Here is a 17185-nt window from a genome sequence, read left to right as displayed (position 1 = left end):
AAAAACTTTCTTTGCATAGTAAGTACGTTAAGTAAAAAAAGTGGGGCTAAAAAATTATGTGCTATTTCCTCTAATATGTTGCTTTTAATTGTTTTATCAAATTTTATTTTTATACTTTTTATTAACGAAATTTTTTTAAATTATTATTAATATTTTTTTAATTATTGATAATATTTTTAATTTAATTATTATTAGTATTTTTAATTTAATTATTATTAATATTTTTAATTTAATTATTATTAATATTAAAATAATAATGAGAGGTATAATAAAAAAATAATATTCTAGCTAGCAATTCGAAAACAAAAAATACTGTTTTAAATTTTTTTAAATTTAAAGACTAATTTAAATTAGTAAATATTTTTAGTAATTAGAATTTGGAGAGTAAAATTAAAGAGAGTAATATTGAAGTTTTGTTTACCTTTTAAGTAAACTTTTTGCTTTCGAATTAGTACCTAAATGTGACTAATAATTTAGTAGAATTTACTATTTATTAGTAAAATTCACAAATTCAAAAAAAATTACTAGAAATTACTATTTATTAGTAGAATTTACCAATTCAAAAGCAAAATTGTTTATTAATTTGACTTAATGACTGTATTAATTCAAATTAATAAACATTTTTGCAAATTTAAATTTAGAAAGTAAAGACTTTTTAATTTAAATAAATTCTATTGTATTTAAGAATAAATGTATGTTTTGTTTATTTTTTTCTTTCGTTACAAAAAAGAAGTTGATATAAAAAAAAAAATATGTGAAAAGGCAATTATAAATATACGGAAATGAGATAAAATATAGTATTTATGAAACAGATAAATGAATGCAGAAAATTTTAAACTGATTTTGTTTTAATTTCCGTTAAGGATAAGAAAATTCCCAGTCAACAGCATCCTCTTTCTGGTGTTATACGCAGTTGCGTAACGCGAACCACATAAAAGAGTCGTTGCGAGTAAAAGCGGCAAGAGTTTATTGTTGAATTGTGGCGCTGCATGAGGTGCCATTTAGGATAATTATTATTTATTATAATTATATTACTCACAGTTTATTTATTTTGGAAAATGTTCAACATTGTTTACTTGTGAGTATTCATATGGTTTCATTGTCGTTTTCGTGTATTGGAAATTTTAATTGAAAATTGATTTAAATTGTGGTCTTCAAATTAAAAATAATAATTTTATATAGAAATATACAAAAAAAAATTTTTTTTGCAATTATTGATGCAAATTATTGGTGCAAATTTTATATACAATTTCAAAAAATGTTTTTGTATAAAAAAAAAATTGTTGGTTTTTAAAATATTTGTATCTAAATTAGTTTTTCAAGTGACAATTAGTTTGTAACAATAAATTAAATTGGCAAATGTTTTTAATAAGGAAATTATTTTTAAATATAAATAATTCTTCGAATTATTGGTGCAATTTCTATGTGAAAATATTTTTAAAAAAATATTTTTAAAATTTATTTACAAAAATTATTTTCCGTTTCTAAAATATTTATATTTTAATTAATTAATAAATTAATTAATTAGTTAATAATTTAAAATTAATTAATAATTTATTAATTTAATTATTTTATAACAGTAAATTGAATTGGCAAATATCTGTCATGTAAAAATTTAATGTAATTTTTTTTTAAATTTGTAGATAAATAAGTGTAGATTTTTGTAAATAAATGTGATGTGTGTTTATGAAAAATAATAATTGAGTTTTATTTTTTTACGGCATTTTATAATTTATATTTATAGAGGAAAAGTATTTGCAAGGATATAATGTGGTTTTTATCATTTTAGAGTTTTTTTCGGATATTTAGTCATTGTTAGTTCATTCAAGATAATTGATGAAACGTCACTTGGAGCCGAAAGTAATGTGGAGAATAATATTTCGGATGTGTGCAAGACCAAAGAATGTTACACATTATGTAAGTTTTTTACTGTTTTTTTTTGTATTATAAATTATATGATTAGCATTATTTTTCATTTATATTTTTTTATACAGATAATTAATGTATTATAAGGCCACATCTCTGATGGAACTTTTAACCCTTTCAAAATTCAATTATTTCTAACAATTCAAGCTCTAATGCTTTTAATATTCAATTATAATCTAAAATTTTAACTTAAATTTAAAAAAATTTAAATTTAATATATTATATATATTTATATATATATATATATATTTATTTATATATATTTATATATTTTAATTTTTATTTTTAAATTTTTTTTTTTTTTTTTTTTTTTTTTTTAATATCAATTTTTAATAGAAAATTTTATCAACAAGTTTTTAAATAATTGAATTCTTTTGACGAATTATTGTAATAAAATTTTTAAGAAATACTACATTTTTCAAGGAATTTGATTAAAATATTGTATTAAAAATAATTGAAATTCTACTATGAGTTTTATTATTTATGAAAATAATTGAATCTTTGGAAAAAAATTTTATTATTTATGAAAATAATTAAATTACTGTGAAGAAATTTATAAAAAATTTGTAAATAATTAAATTTCTGTGAAATTTTTAATTATTTTATAAAAATAATTAAATGTTTGCGTAGAATTTTATCAAGATTTTGTTTAAATAATTAAATTCTTTTCGGAAATTTTATAAAAATAGTAGATATTGAAAATCATTGAATTGGGGAAAATTTTTGAAAATAATTGAAAATTTGCCGTAAATTTTATCAAAATTTTTTTAAATAATTGAATTAATGCGAAGAATTTTATTAAAGTTTTTCAAAATAATTGAATTCTTGTAACGAATTATATTAAAATTTTCAAAAATAATTTAATTTTTATAAAGAGTTTTAATCTTTTTTTAAATACTGGAATTCTAGCGAAAAATTTTATAAAAAATAATTTTAAATGATTGATTTTTTTCGAAAAATGTTATGAAAGAATTTTATAAACAAAATTTTTTTTGATCATTCAATTCTTTTGGGCATTTTTATTAAAATGATTGAAAATAATTTTCAATATATTTTTTGGAAATAACTGAATTCTTTCGACGAATTTTAATAAAAATTTTTAAGAATAATTATATTTTTCGAAGAATTCGACTAAAATTATATATAAAAAATAATGGAAATTGTATTAAAAATAATTCAAATTGTACGATGAGTTTTATTACTTATGAAAATAATTGAATCTCTGTAAAAAAATTTACTATTCATGAAAATAATTGAATTATTGGGAAGAAATTTATAAGATATTCGTAAATAATTAAATTTTTATGAAATTTTTAATATTTACGAAAATAATTAAATGTTTGCGTACAATTTTATTAAATTTTTTTTAAAAATAATTTAATTCTTTTGGAAAGTTTTATTAAAATAGTAAACGTCAAAAAAAATATTGAATTTAGGAAAGTTTTTGAAAATAATAATTGAAAGTTTGCCAAAAATTTTATTAAAATTTGTTCAAATAATTGAATTTCAGAAAAGAATTTTTTTTATTTGTTAAGATAATTTAAATTTTGACGAGGATTTTTTTGAATTTTGAAAAATAATTAAATTTTTGCGAAGAATTTTATTACTTTAAAAAATAATTTGATTTCTAAAAAGAATTTTATTATTTATGAAAATAATTGAAATTTTGTTAAGAATTTTATTAAAATTTTGGAAAATAATTGAATTTTGGGAAATAATTTCATTACTTTTGAAAATAATTGAAATTTTGACTAAAATTTTAATCAAATTTTTGAACATAATTGAATTTCTGCGAAGAATTTTATTACTTTTGAAAATAATTAGATTCCTAAAAAGAATTTTATTATTTATGCGAGAAATTGAATTCTTTTGGAAAATTTTTGAAAATAATTGAAATTTTGTTAAGAATTTTATTAAAATTTTTGAAAATAATTGAATTTTGGAAAATAATTTAATTACTTTTGAAAATAATTGAAATTTTGACTAAAATTTTAATCAAATTTTTTAACATAATTGAATTTCTGCGAAGAATTTTATTACTTTTGAAAATAATTGAATTTCTGCGAAGAATTTTATTACTTTTGAAAATAATTGAATTTCTGCAATAATTTGCATCTGTCCCAAAATTCAATTTTTAAAAAGTATTTTTAACTAAAATTCTTCTATAAATCCATTATTTTTAATAAATATTTAAATATATATTAAAAAAATTTAACTAATTTCAGTAACTTTTGAAAATATTTATATTAGCAAAAAATTTCGCTCACTTGAACGTTCAGAACCAGTTTTGGATCACATTTTATTACTATTTCGAAATTCAATCGAGTAACATGAATACTTTTAATCTTTATTTCTTTGTAAGGATTCATATTACTCTGTTATTCTTAAACAATTGAATATTACAAGTGCATAATTAATAACATTATCGATGACTTTTAACTGAAACTAAATTAAAACTTGATAATTTTGAAAGAAACATTGACATTAAATTTTTTTAAAATTATAAATAAATGCACGAAAAGAAAAGTATTCATGTTTGTATTAAATAAATAAAGAATTAAAGAATATAAATTAAAAAGAAAAGTGTTAATTAAAAAGTAAGTTCAGTTATTAAAATTACTTTTTTTATATTTTTTGTCATTATCTTCTTTTTTTTATTTGATTATTTTTTAAGATTTAAATTCTCGTATTCTTTTCAAACAATACATTAATAGAAGAATAAAGAGCATGAAATTTGTAAAAACATATTTTTTGTTTCTTTTTTTATTATTATTTTTTTTTACTTTGTTTTTTATTATTTATTATTATTATTATTATTATTATTTTTTTTTTTAAATCTAAACACGTATTATATTGTGAAATTAAAAAAAGTTTGACAAAAAATATTCCTTACAGCCGAATTTATAAAAAAAGGAATGAACGATACAGTAAATCCTTGCGAGGATTTTTATTCCTATGTATGCGGTTCATGGCCGGTTAATTATCCAGTTCCTGAGGATAAATTTAAGTGGGATTTAGACTCAATGGTGGAAGAAAAAATAAATATTATTCTAAAAGGTATTTTATAGAATTATAAAATATAAATAAAAAAAAATTAACGTTAAACATTGTGCGCCGTACACTGTTTTGTTTGTAATTAATTTCTTTTATAATTTTTATTTTTATATGCAGACAGCATAAAAACATGTAATGAATGTAATGATAAATTTATTACTTCCAAGTAGAACTCTATACTTTTTTTTTATTCTACTTATAGTGATTTTTTTCAGGAATTTTACAAAAACGATCAAGGACTGAGGACAGTGTGCTATTAAGTTTAGAGAAGAAATGGTTCAAGTCATGCATGGATGAAGGTGATCAGATTTTTTTTTCAATTTAGCGCGTTTAATTTTTATTTAATCGATTTAGATATTGAGGTGAAAAAACTATTTTTTTAATGCAGCTTCGTCTTTTTTTGTTTTTATCTAAAAAGAGAAAAATATTTTTAAACCAAAATCTTTTTCAGTTTTTAGATAAAAACTAGAAAAGATTTTGGTTTTAAAATATTTTTCTGTTTTTATCTAAAAACTGAAAAAGATTTTGGTTTAAAAATATTTTTCTCTTTTTAGATAAAAACTGAAAAAGTTTATAAATATTTTTCTATCTTTCTCTAAAAACTGAAAAAGATTTTTGTTTAGTTTTGGTTTAAAAATATTTTTCTGGTATTATCCAAAAACTAAAAAAGATTTTGGTTTAAAAATATTCTTCTGTTTTTATCTAAAAACTGAAAAAGATTTTGGTTTCAAAATATTTTTCTGTTTTCATCTAAAAACTGAAAAAGATTTTGGTTTAAAAATATTTTTTTGTTTTTATTTTGGTCTAAAATTATTTTTACAAGGATTAATTATTTTCGAAAGAAATTTTCAATTATTTTTAAAAGAAATTTTTTTGTTTTCTGTACTTGAAAAAAAATTGTTTTAAAATTAAATTTATATTCTTTTTAGAAAGAATTAACAGAAAAGGTTTGGAGCCATTGAGAAATATTATCGAGGAAATAGGAGGATGGCCAATGGCAATGAATAAAAGTGCATGGGAAAAGAAGGAGATCACTTGGCAGAATGTCGCACAATATTATGCGAATATTGTTGGCGGATATAGTTTATTTAATATTGGAATACAGCCTGATTCAGAAAATTCCACACGTCAAATAATCGCGGTAAGAACAAGAAGCAATCAATCTTTTCTATATAGAGACAAAATATCCTTGAGAAAAACAAAGCACTTGAAAAATAAAAATGACAATTAAAAAACAATAAAAGGCGGAATAATAGAGATAGTTTTTTTATGTTATGAAACAACAAATAAAGTTCTATATCGTGATGATAATAAAAATTAAATATAAATTATTAAAAAAAAATGTACAGATTGATCAGCCTGGGGATTCTTTGATTGAAACGCGAACTTACGGCGACAAAGAAAATAGTTTTCACTATAAAAAGTTTCTCTCGTATAATTATAATTTCGATGATATTGATGATAATGATGATGATGAGGATGATGATAGTAAAGAAACTGACGATGCTGCTGTTAAATATGTGAGCCTTATACTGAAAATAGCTTTTGCTTATTCAGCATCCGCGGGAGGAAGCGAAAGAAATATCTTAATTGATACAATCAATTTGTTAAAGTTCGAAGTGGCCTTGAAAGAGGTAATATATTTATTGTATTCATATGATTGTGAATTATTCAATAAAATTAAATAATGTGCATTTTTTGGTTTTAAAATAGATTCAAACTCCACCTGATAAAAAGGCCGATATGGAGTTGGTAAATAATAAAATGCGAATTAGCGATTTTCAGAAGAGTTATAATCGGAAGAAACCTGGAAGATATACTGCTAGGGTAAAAACAATTCCTATTAATTATAAATAATATAATATAATATAATATAATAATTTAAAAATTTAAAACAATAGTTTAAAAAATCTAAATAAATTTTGTATCCTTCACTAGTATTCTGATCTCCAAAGTAAAAACTAAAAACCCTATACAGGGTTGCCACAGGTCAGGGAATTGACTCTCCAAATTTGAATTAGGTAAAAATATTTACTAATTTGAATTAGTGAGTGATTTTTTGCGTTTGAATTAGTAAATTTTACTAATAAATTAAGTAATTACTAAAAGAATTAAATTTACTAAAAATTAGTAGAAATCACTATTTATTAGTAAATTTTACTAATAAATTAAGTAATTACTAAAAACATTAAATTTACTAAAAAATTAGTAGAAATCACTATTTATTAGTAAATTTTACTAATAAATTAAGTAATTACTAAAAACATTAAATTTACTAAAAAAATAGTAGAAATCACTATTGATTAGTAAAATTTACTAATTCAAAAGTAAAATGTCAGTCACTAATTCAAATTAGTAAACATTTTTACTAATTCAGATTTAGAGAGCAGGCAAAAGTCAGGGAATTTTATTAAAAGTACTAGAAAAAACTAAATTTTTGGAATTCATAAAAAAATTCTGAATTTTTGTGTCTTTTTTGTTTACCTTATAAACTATGAAATTACCACGAATTCTATAATACAAAGCTTTCATTTTTTATATTTCTGAGAATAATTATTTCTTTTTAAAAAACTTAATTACTTTAAGAACTAATCATAAAATTATTACTTAGAAATTATTTAATGAATAATTTTACTTAAATATTTCAAAATTAATTGAATTTTAAAAGAGTTGCGTTTACACTTTTCATAAATACATGAACTCCAAAAGATATCAATTTGAAAATTTTAAAAAATTTCAATTTCGAATGAATTTATAATTGGAAATTTTAAATAACTTAGAATTTCGAAAAATTTTAATAATTCAAATTCTTCTGAAATTTGTTAAATTTTTTAATATATATTTAACTAATTATTAAAAATAATAAATTTATAGAAGAATTTTAGTTAAAAACGCACTAAAAAATTGAATTTTGGAGAAGTTACAAATCATTACAGAAATTCATGTATTTTCAAAAGTAATAAAATTCTTTGCTACAATCCAATTATGTTCTAAAATTTAAACAAGTTTTTGTTAAAATTTCAAGTATTTTCAAAAATGATGACATTTTTCGCTAAAATTAAATTATTTTAAAAAATTTGAAAAAATTTTAGTCAAAATTTCAAATATTTTTAAAAGTAATGAAATTATTTCCCAAAATTCAGTTATTTTCAAAAATTTTAATAAAATTCTTAACAAAGTTTCAATTATTTTCTATAATTTTCCTCAAGTCAATGACTCTTAATATGTCTACTATTTTAATAAAATTTTCCAAAAGAATTCAATTATTTTCATAAATAATAAAATTCTCTTTAGAAATTCAATTATTTACAAAAGTAATAAAATTCTTCGCTAAAATTCAATTATGTTCAAAATATTTTTAAAAATTTATGTCAAAATTTCAATTATTTTCAAAAGTAATGAAATTATTTTCTAAAATCCAATTATTTTCAAAAATTTTAATAAAATTCTTAACAAAGTTTTAATTATTTTCTATAATTTTCCTCAAGTCAATGACTTTTGATGACTACAATTTTAATAAAATTTTCCAAAAGAATTCAATTATTTTCATAAATATTAAAATTCTTTTTAGAAATTTAATTATTTTTAAAAGTAATGAAATTCTTCGCAAAAATTCAATTATGTTCAAAAAATTTTTAAAAATTCTTGACAATATTTTAATTATTTTTACAAATAAAAAAATTCTTCTCTAAAATTCAATTATTTTCAAAAATTTTTTATTAAATTCTTGGCAAAATTTCAATTTTTACTATTTTATTAAAATTTTTCAAAAGAATTTAATTATTTACAAATTTTTTATAAATTTCTTCGCAATAATTCAATTATTTTTATGATTTTCATAAATAATGAAACTAATTAGGTACAGAATTTCAATTATTCTTAATAGAGTAAGAATTTTTGAAACGTGCCACCTAAAATTCAAAAAATTTATTTTTGGCCAAAATGTTGTTTTTTCTATAGTGCTTTACATAAAAAAACACTATGTCAAAGGATTTGCCAAAAAAAAATTTTTGATATTGTTATAAACAATTAAAGTTTTCAGACACTTTTTTTTTAAAAATTAATTAAAAAGAAACTTGTTAACCGATTTTAATGATTCAAGAGGCATTCTTTTTTATTTGAGTCAAAGTTTTGAATAAAATTTTTTTCGTAAAAAAATATTAAGATTTAATAAATAAACAAATTATTTATTTATAACAAATTAGCAAAAAACCATGTTCTCAATCGAATTTCAAAATGAAAAAAATAGTACTTATTCTCTGATTACCACTGAGTAATATTCCGTTGAGAAAAAAAATGGCACGGCTTGGACAACTGACTTATTTAAACATTGTTTATCCTGAGCAGAACGGGATTTGTATGTGACGTCACGCGCAGCGGTCCTTTTACGCGGGAATCTAAGAGAATATCAGAGGAATATCAAAAATAATATTAAAATAATGTTTAAGTATTTCTTATGGACGAAAAAAACTATAACAATTTAATTAATTGTTTAAACAATTAATTTTTGTTATTTTTTCATAAACAGTAGTTAGGGCTAGAAATTTCTAGTCTTCTCTCAATTTCTCAATTTTTCAATGAGTAAAACATCTACTAATGGTAAAATATAAATTAATTAAACATTGTTTAAACAATAATTAATTGTTGTTATTTTTTTCATAAACGGTACTTAGGGCTAGAAATTTAAAGTTTTTTCTCAATTATGCAATTTTTCAGGCGTAAACATATATTAATAATTAAAACTAAAAATTACTTATTTATTAAATTGTTGAAACAATTAATTGTTGTTATTTTTTTCATAACTGCAATTAGAGTTAGAAATTACTTGTTCTTTTTCTATATTATGCATTTTTTGTAACGAAAGCACTTAAGTATAACAAAACTAAAAATTATCTAATTATTTAAACATTATTTAAACAATTTATTTTGTTAATTTTTCAATTAACTGTACTTAACTAGAAATTCCTTAGTTTTTCTCAATTTTAAATTTTTTTTATAATTTAAACACTTAATTATAATAGTAAAACTAAAAGAATGTTATTTAACCATTGATAAACAATTAATAATTTTTCAATTGATTATACATTTAGGGCATTTATAATTTTTCAATTGATTATAAATTTAGGGCATCTATAATTTATAATCAATTATAAATTCCTGCATTTTTGCCAATAATGCAACTTTTTATAGTAAAAAAACTATATATATATATATATATTTAATTTATATTTATTTTTAAATAAATAATTTTTTATTTTTTATCAGTAGATTTTTTTTCCATAAAAAATTGCACGATTGAAAAAACTTTAAATTTCTAGCCCTAAGTACCGTTTATGAAAAAAATAACAACAATTAATTATTGTTTAAAAAATGTTTAATTAATTTATTTTTTACCATTAGTAGATGATTTACTCATTGAAAAATTGAGAAATTGAGAGAAGACTAGAAATTTCTAGCCCTAACTACTGTTTATGAAAAAATAACAAAAATTAATTGTTTAAACAATTAATTAAATTGTTAGTTTTTTTCGTCCATAAGAAATACTTAAACATTATTTTAATATTATTTTTGATATTCCTCTGATATTCTCTTAGATTCCCGCGTAAAAGGACCGCTGCGCGTGACGTCACATACAAATCCCGTTCTGCTCAGGATAAACAATGTTTAAATAAGTCAGTTGTCCAAGCCGTGCCATTTTTTTTCTCAACGGAATATTACTCAGTGGTAATCAGAGAATAAGTACTATTTTTTTCATTTTGAAATTCGATTGAGAACATGGTTTTTTGCTAATTTGTTATAAATAAATAATTTGTTTATTTATTAAATCTCAATATTTTTTTACGAAAAAAATTTTATTCAAAACTTTGACTCAAATAAAAAAGAATGCCTCTTGAATCATTAAAATCGGTTAACAAGTTTCTTTTTAATTAATTTTTAAAAAAAAAGTGTCTGAAAACTTTAATTGTTTATAACAATATCAAAAATTTTTTTTTTGGCAAATCCTTTGACATAGTGTTTTTTTATGTAAAGCACTATAGAAAAAACAACATTTTGTCCAAAAATAAATTTTTTGAATTTTAGGTGGCACGTTTCAAAAATTCTTACTCAATAGGTACAATTTTAATCAAATTCCTCGAAAAATGTAATTATTCTTAAAAATTTTATGAAAATTCGTGAAAAGAATTCAATTATTTAAAAATTTGTTAATAAAATTCTATATATGAGATTTCAATTTTAAGAAACATTGAATTATTTAATAAATTACTTATTTTTATATTTCAATAATTGAATTCTCGTAGAATTTTCTAATCAAATTTATTTGGAAATGGATTTTAGTTAAAATTTTAGCTAATAATTGAATATTTATTAAAAGCCTTATAGCGTGATTTTTTTTTTTTGTAAATAATTGAATGTTGAAAAGGTTTCAAATTAAAATCTTTGAAAATTTGAATTTTCCATACTTTTAATTAATAATTCTGTCGAATTAATTTTTTTGAAAAAGTTTAATAGAATTTTTTTTGTTGAAATTATTTGAAGTTTTTATTTTCTAATACCTATAGTATATTTAATTGAGAAGAATTTTCGAATAATCGAACTTTTTGGTGAAATTGAATTGCAAACAAATGAATTTAGAAATTCTCAAAAAGAACTTTTTCAAAAATTAATAAAAATCATTGATTTAAAGAAAAATATTGTTAAAGATTCTAGAAAATAATAATGGAATTAAAATGATGAAAATAATTTTGAAGAAGTTACTGTAATACTATTTCTATAATAGAAAATAATTATTTTATCACTTGGTCATTTTTAATTATTATAAAACAATAAGAAAGCGATCACTCCGAGTCGAAGACTCGGAGTAATCGGTTTCTTCTTGTTTTCTAATAATATTCTTATAAGTTGTTGAATTTCAAAAAGATTTGAATTTAAATGTTTTGAAAAATTTTAATTCCTACGGAATAATAATAATGATTAAATATTTATTTTGAATAAAATTTGAAAACTTGATGTTTTCGAATAATTTTCCAATTTAAGAAATTCGTATAATTAAATGTAATTGTAGAACATTTTTTTGAGTATCTAATATTTTTTAGAGTGAATCCAAATATTCCTTATGATCAGGGAAAAAAGTCAAAATTTTGTCTGAAAGTCAGAGAAAAGTTAGGGAAAAACAAATTTTAATTTTTGTAGCAACCCTTCCCTGGTATTTTGAGTAAAAAACAAATAAATCAGAAATAAAAGTTGTGAACAAATCACCTTACGAAAAATGTATTTTAATGGTTTTCTACTTTGGATCGAGAAGTATTTTTATTGTTGTTAATGATTTTATATTGTATTATTTTTAGATTAATTGGCTCGAAATGATTCAGGCCTTATTCAATAATACTGATATCGTAATTGATGAATCGGAAGAAATAGCTCTACTCGATAAACCTTATATTGATAAATTAGTTCAACTTTTGAAGCGTACACCTCAGAAAACCATTGGTGCGGAATAGTAATAAAAAAAATTTGTTTTTGTATATAGAAATAAGATAATGCTTCATATGTGTTTGTATAATATTAGGAGATTTAATTTTGTTTCAGTCAATTACATTCACTGGAGTTTTATAAGCGATGTTCTTAAATATTTGGACGAAACAACAAGACAATGGTTTTCCGAGACGGTCAACACTGCTATGGGTGTCACCAAAGATTCAGAAAGGTGTCAGACTTTGATTTCTTTTTTTTTATTATCAATCAGACAAAAAATGTTTTATGTGGTACATCTATGTAATAATTTTGTTATTTAAAATTTTAAATACAATTTGTCAATTTAAAATTTTAAACACAATTTGTCAATTCAAAATTTTAAATTCAATTTTTCAATTCTAAATTTGATATTCCATTTTCTGATTCAAAATTTCTAGGTGGGAGGATTGCTTAAGTAATATGCCTATCAAGGACGGAATGTCGATCGAATTCATCAAAAGTCAATTTCCTGATATGACAAAACAAACTGTAAGTTATATTTTTTGTTTATTAATTAATAAAATTAATTTCTTATTACATAATATAATAAGATTTGATATAATATTGGTCAAAATTAAAATGAGAGTGATTACGTAAAAAATTTGTATTTTTACAACGATTTTGTAATAATAATAATATGAGAAAATTTTAATTTCTTACAGGCGAGAGACATGGCCGAGGAAATCCGTAAGGAGATCGATACAGAAATTTCGCGGGCCAATTGGATGAATAGCGAAACTAAAACATTGGCAAGGAATAAACTTAAGTTAATGGATGTTCTTATTGGTTATCCAGAATGGTATTCTTCGACAACTGATATGAACGATTATTATGATGGGGTAAGAATATCATCAAAATTTAGAAATATCATCAAATATCATCAAAATTTAATTTTTCACAAAAAATCCATTAATTTAAATGAAATTAATTTCATTTAAATTAATGGATTAATCATTAATGATTGAATTTAATAATTAAATTTAAACTTTAATATTAATGCCACCTTTAAAAAAAATTTAATTATTTTATAATACCATTTTAATTGATATAAGCGAGTAAAACAAATTATTAATTTTTATGATAAAAAATCTTTTTTTTTTTTGCAGTTACAAATTGGACCGGATTATTTTGAGAATGCAATTAATTACTTCAAGTTTATAACACGTAATACAATCAAGACTTTTAGGGAACCATTTGACAAAAATCAGTAAGATAACAATAAATAATTTAATTATAATATTAGGCATTATATATTTTTTTAAAATTATGTTGATTGATTGGATCAAGCAATAAAAACTATTTTCTAAAGTTTCAAAAAGTTTACGTCATATTTCGAACTTTTAAAACACTGAGTAATTATTATTATTAGAAATATCTACATTTGAAAAATAATTCTTTCATTTGAGCTTTGAGGTTTTTGTCAAAATCTTTAGGATTTTATTTTTACAGATGGCTTATGTCACCAATCACACCAAATGCCTATTACCTTCCACCAACGAATACTCTGAGTGAGTTAAAATAAATTTACATTTATTTGCGTAGAACCTAAAGTCCTAAATATTAAAATTGCAACAAAATTTGACAACATTATCTTTGATATTCCATAATATTATTTCAGAAATTTTTAATAAATTAGAAATATTAGAATACTGAGGCAATGTTATCAATATTTTTTGCTGAAAGTTTTGGTGCCTTGGAATTTAATAATAATTATGTATTTAGCCGTTCCAGCCGCACAGCTTTTGATTCCAATATTCCATGCGAATGTACCAGAGTAAGTATTTTTGTATCATTTGACTATACAGGGTTACCACAAAAATTAATTTTTTTCCGAGTTTTCCCTGATTTCCAAACAAAATTTTTCCTTTTTTCCTGACAATAAAGAATATTCTGATTCACTCCGAAAATAATTCGTTACTCAAAAAAAATTCTATTACATTCCTTAACGAATTTTTTTAATTGTAAAATTATTCGAAAACATCAATAACTTATTTTTTTAAATAAATATTTATTCATTATCTTTCCGTGGGAATTAAAATTCCTCAAAACATTCAAATTCAATAAGCTTTTTAAAATTCAACAATTTAGGAGAATATTATTAGAAAACAAGAAGAAACCGATAACTCCGAGTCTTCGACTCGGAGTGATCGGTTTCTTCGTGTTTTATATTAATTAAAACGGACCGAGTGATAAAATCGTTATTTTATTTTATATTATAATAATATTATTACTGTAAATTTTTCAAAATCATTTTCATCATTTCAATTCAATTATTATTTTCTACAATTTTTAACTAAAATTTTTATTTAATTCAATTATTTTTATTAATTTTTGAAAAAGTTCTTTTTGAGAATTTTTAAATTTATTTGTTTACAATTCAATTTTACCAAAAATTTCGATTATTCGTAAATTCTTCAATTAAATATATATTAGAAAATAAAAACTTCAAATAATAATTGCAAAAAAGATTCTATTAAACTTTTATAAAAAAATTAATTCTACAGAATTATTAATTAAAAGTATAAAAAATTCTAATTTTCGAAAATTTTTATTTGAAACCTTTTCAATATTCAATTATTTCCAAAAAGATTTACGCTACAATGCTTTTAATAAATATTTAATTATTAGCTAAAATTTTAACTAAAATTCATTTTTAAATAAATTTTTATTAGAAAATTCTACCAGAATTCAATTATTTAAATGGAAAAATAAGTAATTTATTATATAATTGAATGTTTCTTAAAATTGAAATCTCGTATAGAATTTTATTAACAAATTTCTAAATAATTGAATTTTTTTCACCTATTAAAAATAATTAAAATTCTGTACCTAATTAGTATTATTATTTATGAAAATCATGAAAATAATTGAATTATTGCGTAGAAATTTATAAAAAAATTTGTAAATAATTGAATTATTTTGGAAAATTTTAATAAAATAGTAGATTACATTTGTCCAGAAATTTGATTAAAATTGTACCTATTAAAAATAATTCAAATTCTGTAATTAGTTTCATTATTGATGAAAATAATTGAATTATTGCAAAGAAATTTATAAAAAATTTGTAAATAATTAAATTTTTTTGGAAAACTTTATTAAAATAGTAAATACTGAAAATCATTGAATTAAGGAACATTTTTTATAATAATTGAAATTTTGTCAAGAATTTTATTAAAATTTTTGAAAATAATTGAATTTCTAAAAAGAATTTTTTCTATTCATAAAAATAGTTTAATTCTTTTGAAAAATTGTATGAAAATAGCAGATATTAAGAGTCATTGACTTGAGGAAAATTTGAGAAAATAATTGAAACTTTGTTAAGAATTTTATTAAAATTTTTGAATTTTAGAGAATAATTACATTACTTTTGAAAATAATTGAAATTTTTACTCAATTTTTTTTGTAATTTTTGAACATAATTGAATTTTGAAAAAGAATTTTATTACTTTTGTAAATAACTTAATTTCTAAAAAGAATTTCATTATTTATGAAAATAATTGAATTCTTTTGGAAAAATTGATTAAAATTTTTGAAATTAATTTAATTTTGGAGAATAATTTCATTCTTTTTGAAAATAATTGAAATTTCGACTAATTTAAAAAAAAAAATTTTGAACATAATTGAGTTGCTAAAAAGAATTGTAAAATTTATGAAAATAATTGAATTCTTTTGAAAAATTTTATTAAAATTTTTTAAAATAATTGAGTTTTGGAAAAGAATTTTATTACTTTTGTAAATAATTGAATTTTATCATTTATGAAAATAATTGAATTTTGGAGAATAATTTCATTACTTTTAAAAATAATTGAAATTTTGACTAAATTTAAAAAAAAAATTTTGAATATAATTGAATTTTAGCGAAGAATTTTGTTATTTATAAAGATAATTTAAATTTTGAAATAATAATTTTATGATATTTTTTAAAGAGTTAAGTTATTAAAAAAGAAATTATTGTTAGATATAGAAAATATTTAAGTTTTTGTATTAGAATTCGTGGTAATTTCACAGTTTATAAGACAAACAAAAAAGACACCATAATTCAAAATTTTCTTATGAATTCTAAAAATTAAATTTTTTCCAGTACTTTTATAAAAAACCCTGACTTTTCCCTTATTTTCTTGGCCTGTGGGAACCCTGTATTATTGCTTTTTAAATAAATTAGGGTAAATGCTTTAATTAATAATATAAATATACAGAGAAATATTTTAATATTTTAGCAATAACTGTTCTGTTAAAACTGTTTTTAAAAAATTGTTCTTTTTTTCAGTGCTTTAAATTATGGATCTGTTGGTTTTATTATCGGTCACGAAATGTCTCATGGATTCGATATCACTGGTACGTCTCCAGTACATTAATACTGTTCATGCAAATTTTTATATTTTTTTACTCTAATTTAAATTTATTCAACTATTATCATTATTAGAACTATTTATGTAATGCATTAATTAATAATTAATAATTATCAGGACGAAAGTATGATGGAAATGGAAATGTCATTCCCTGGTGGTCAAGCAAAATGATTCGTGAATATGAGAAGAAGGCTAAATGTTTTGTGGACCAATTTAATGACTACAATGTAAATTAAAATTTAATTATAATAAAATTTAATTCTCAAATTATGTTATTAAATGGAATAATAAGAACATTTATATTTTAATAAGAAAATATATTCTTAATAAATAATTTTCTTTTA

General features: G+C 20.1%; 1 protein-coding gene across 1 annotated transcript in view; it reads left to right on the top strand.

Annotated features, from left to right (window-relative positions):
• The first annotated feature begins 907 nt into the window (after positions 1–907).
• LOC122501912 overlaps positions 908–17185 on the top strand; it is a 41608-nt gene continuing 25330 nt past the window's right edge. Inside the window, exons 1-16 of the mRNA XM_043611695.1 lie at positions 908–1078; positions 1790–1917; positions 4822–4983; positions 5196–5279; positions 5910–6121; positions 6330–6614; positions 6694–6807; positions 12327–12468; positions 12568–12685; positions 12891–12981; positions 13155–13331; positions 13599–13699; positions 13942–14000; positions 14215–14266; positions 16760–16827; positions 16959–17068. Coding sequence (XP_043467630.1) covers positions 1059–1078; positions 1790–1917; positions 4822–4983; positions 5196–5279; positions 5910–6121; positions 6330–6614; positions 6694–6807; positions 12327–12468; positions 12568–12685; positions 12891–12981; positions 13155–13331; positions 13599–13699; positions 13942–14000; positions 14215–14266; positions 16760–16827; positions 16959–17068 — 1923 coding nt within the window. The 5' untranslated portion in view covers positions 908–1058. The remainder of the gene's footprint in view (positions 1079–1789; positions 1918–4821; positions 4984–5195; positions 5280–5909; positions 6122–6329; positions 6615–6693; positions 6808–12326; positions 12469–12567; positions 12686–12890; positions 12982–13154; positions 13332–13598; positions 13700–13941; positions 14001–14214; positions 14267–16759; positions 16828–16958; positions 17069–17185) is intronic.

This window comes from Leptopilina heterotoma, unplaced genomic scaffold (genome assembly GCF_015476425.1).
Source record: "Leptopilina heterotoma isolate Lh14 unplaced genomic scaffold, ASM1547642v1 Lhet_218, whole genome shotgun sequence".
NCBI classification, from domain to species: Eukaryota; Metazoa; Arthropoda; class Insecta; order Hymenoptera; family Figitidae; genus Leptopilina; species Leptopilina heterotoma.
Note: the sequence above shows the minus strand (reverse complement) of the source record. Positions and strands in the feature narration are given on the sequence as shown.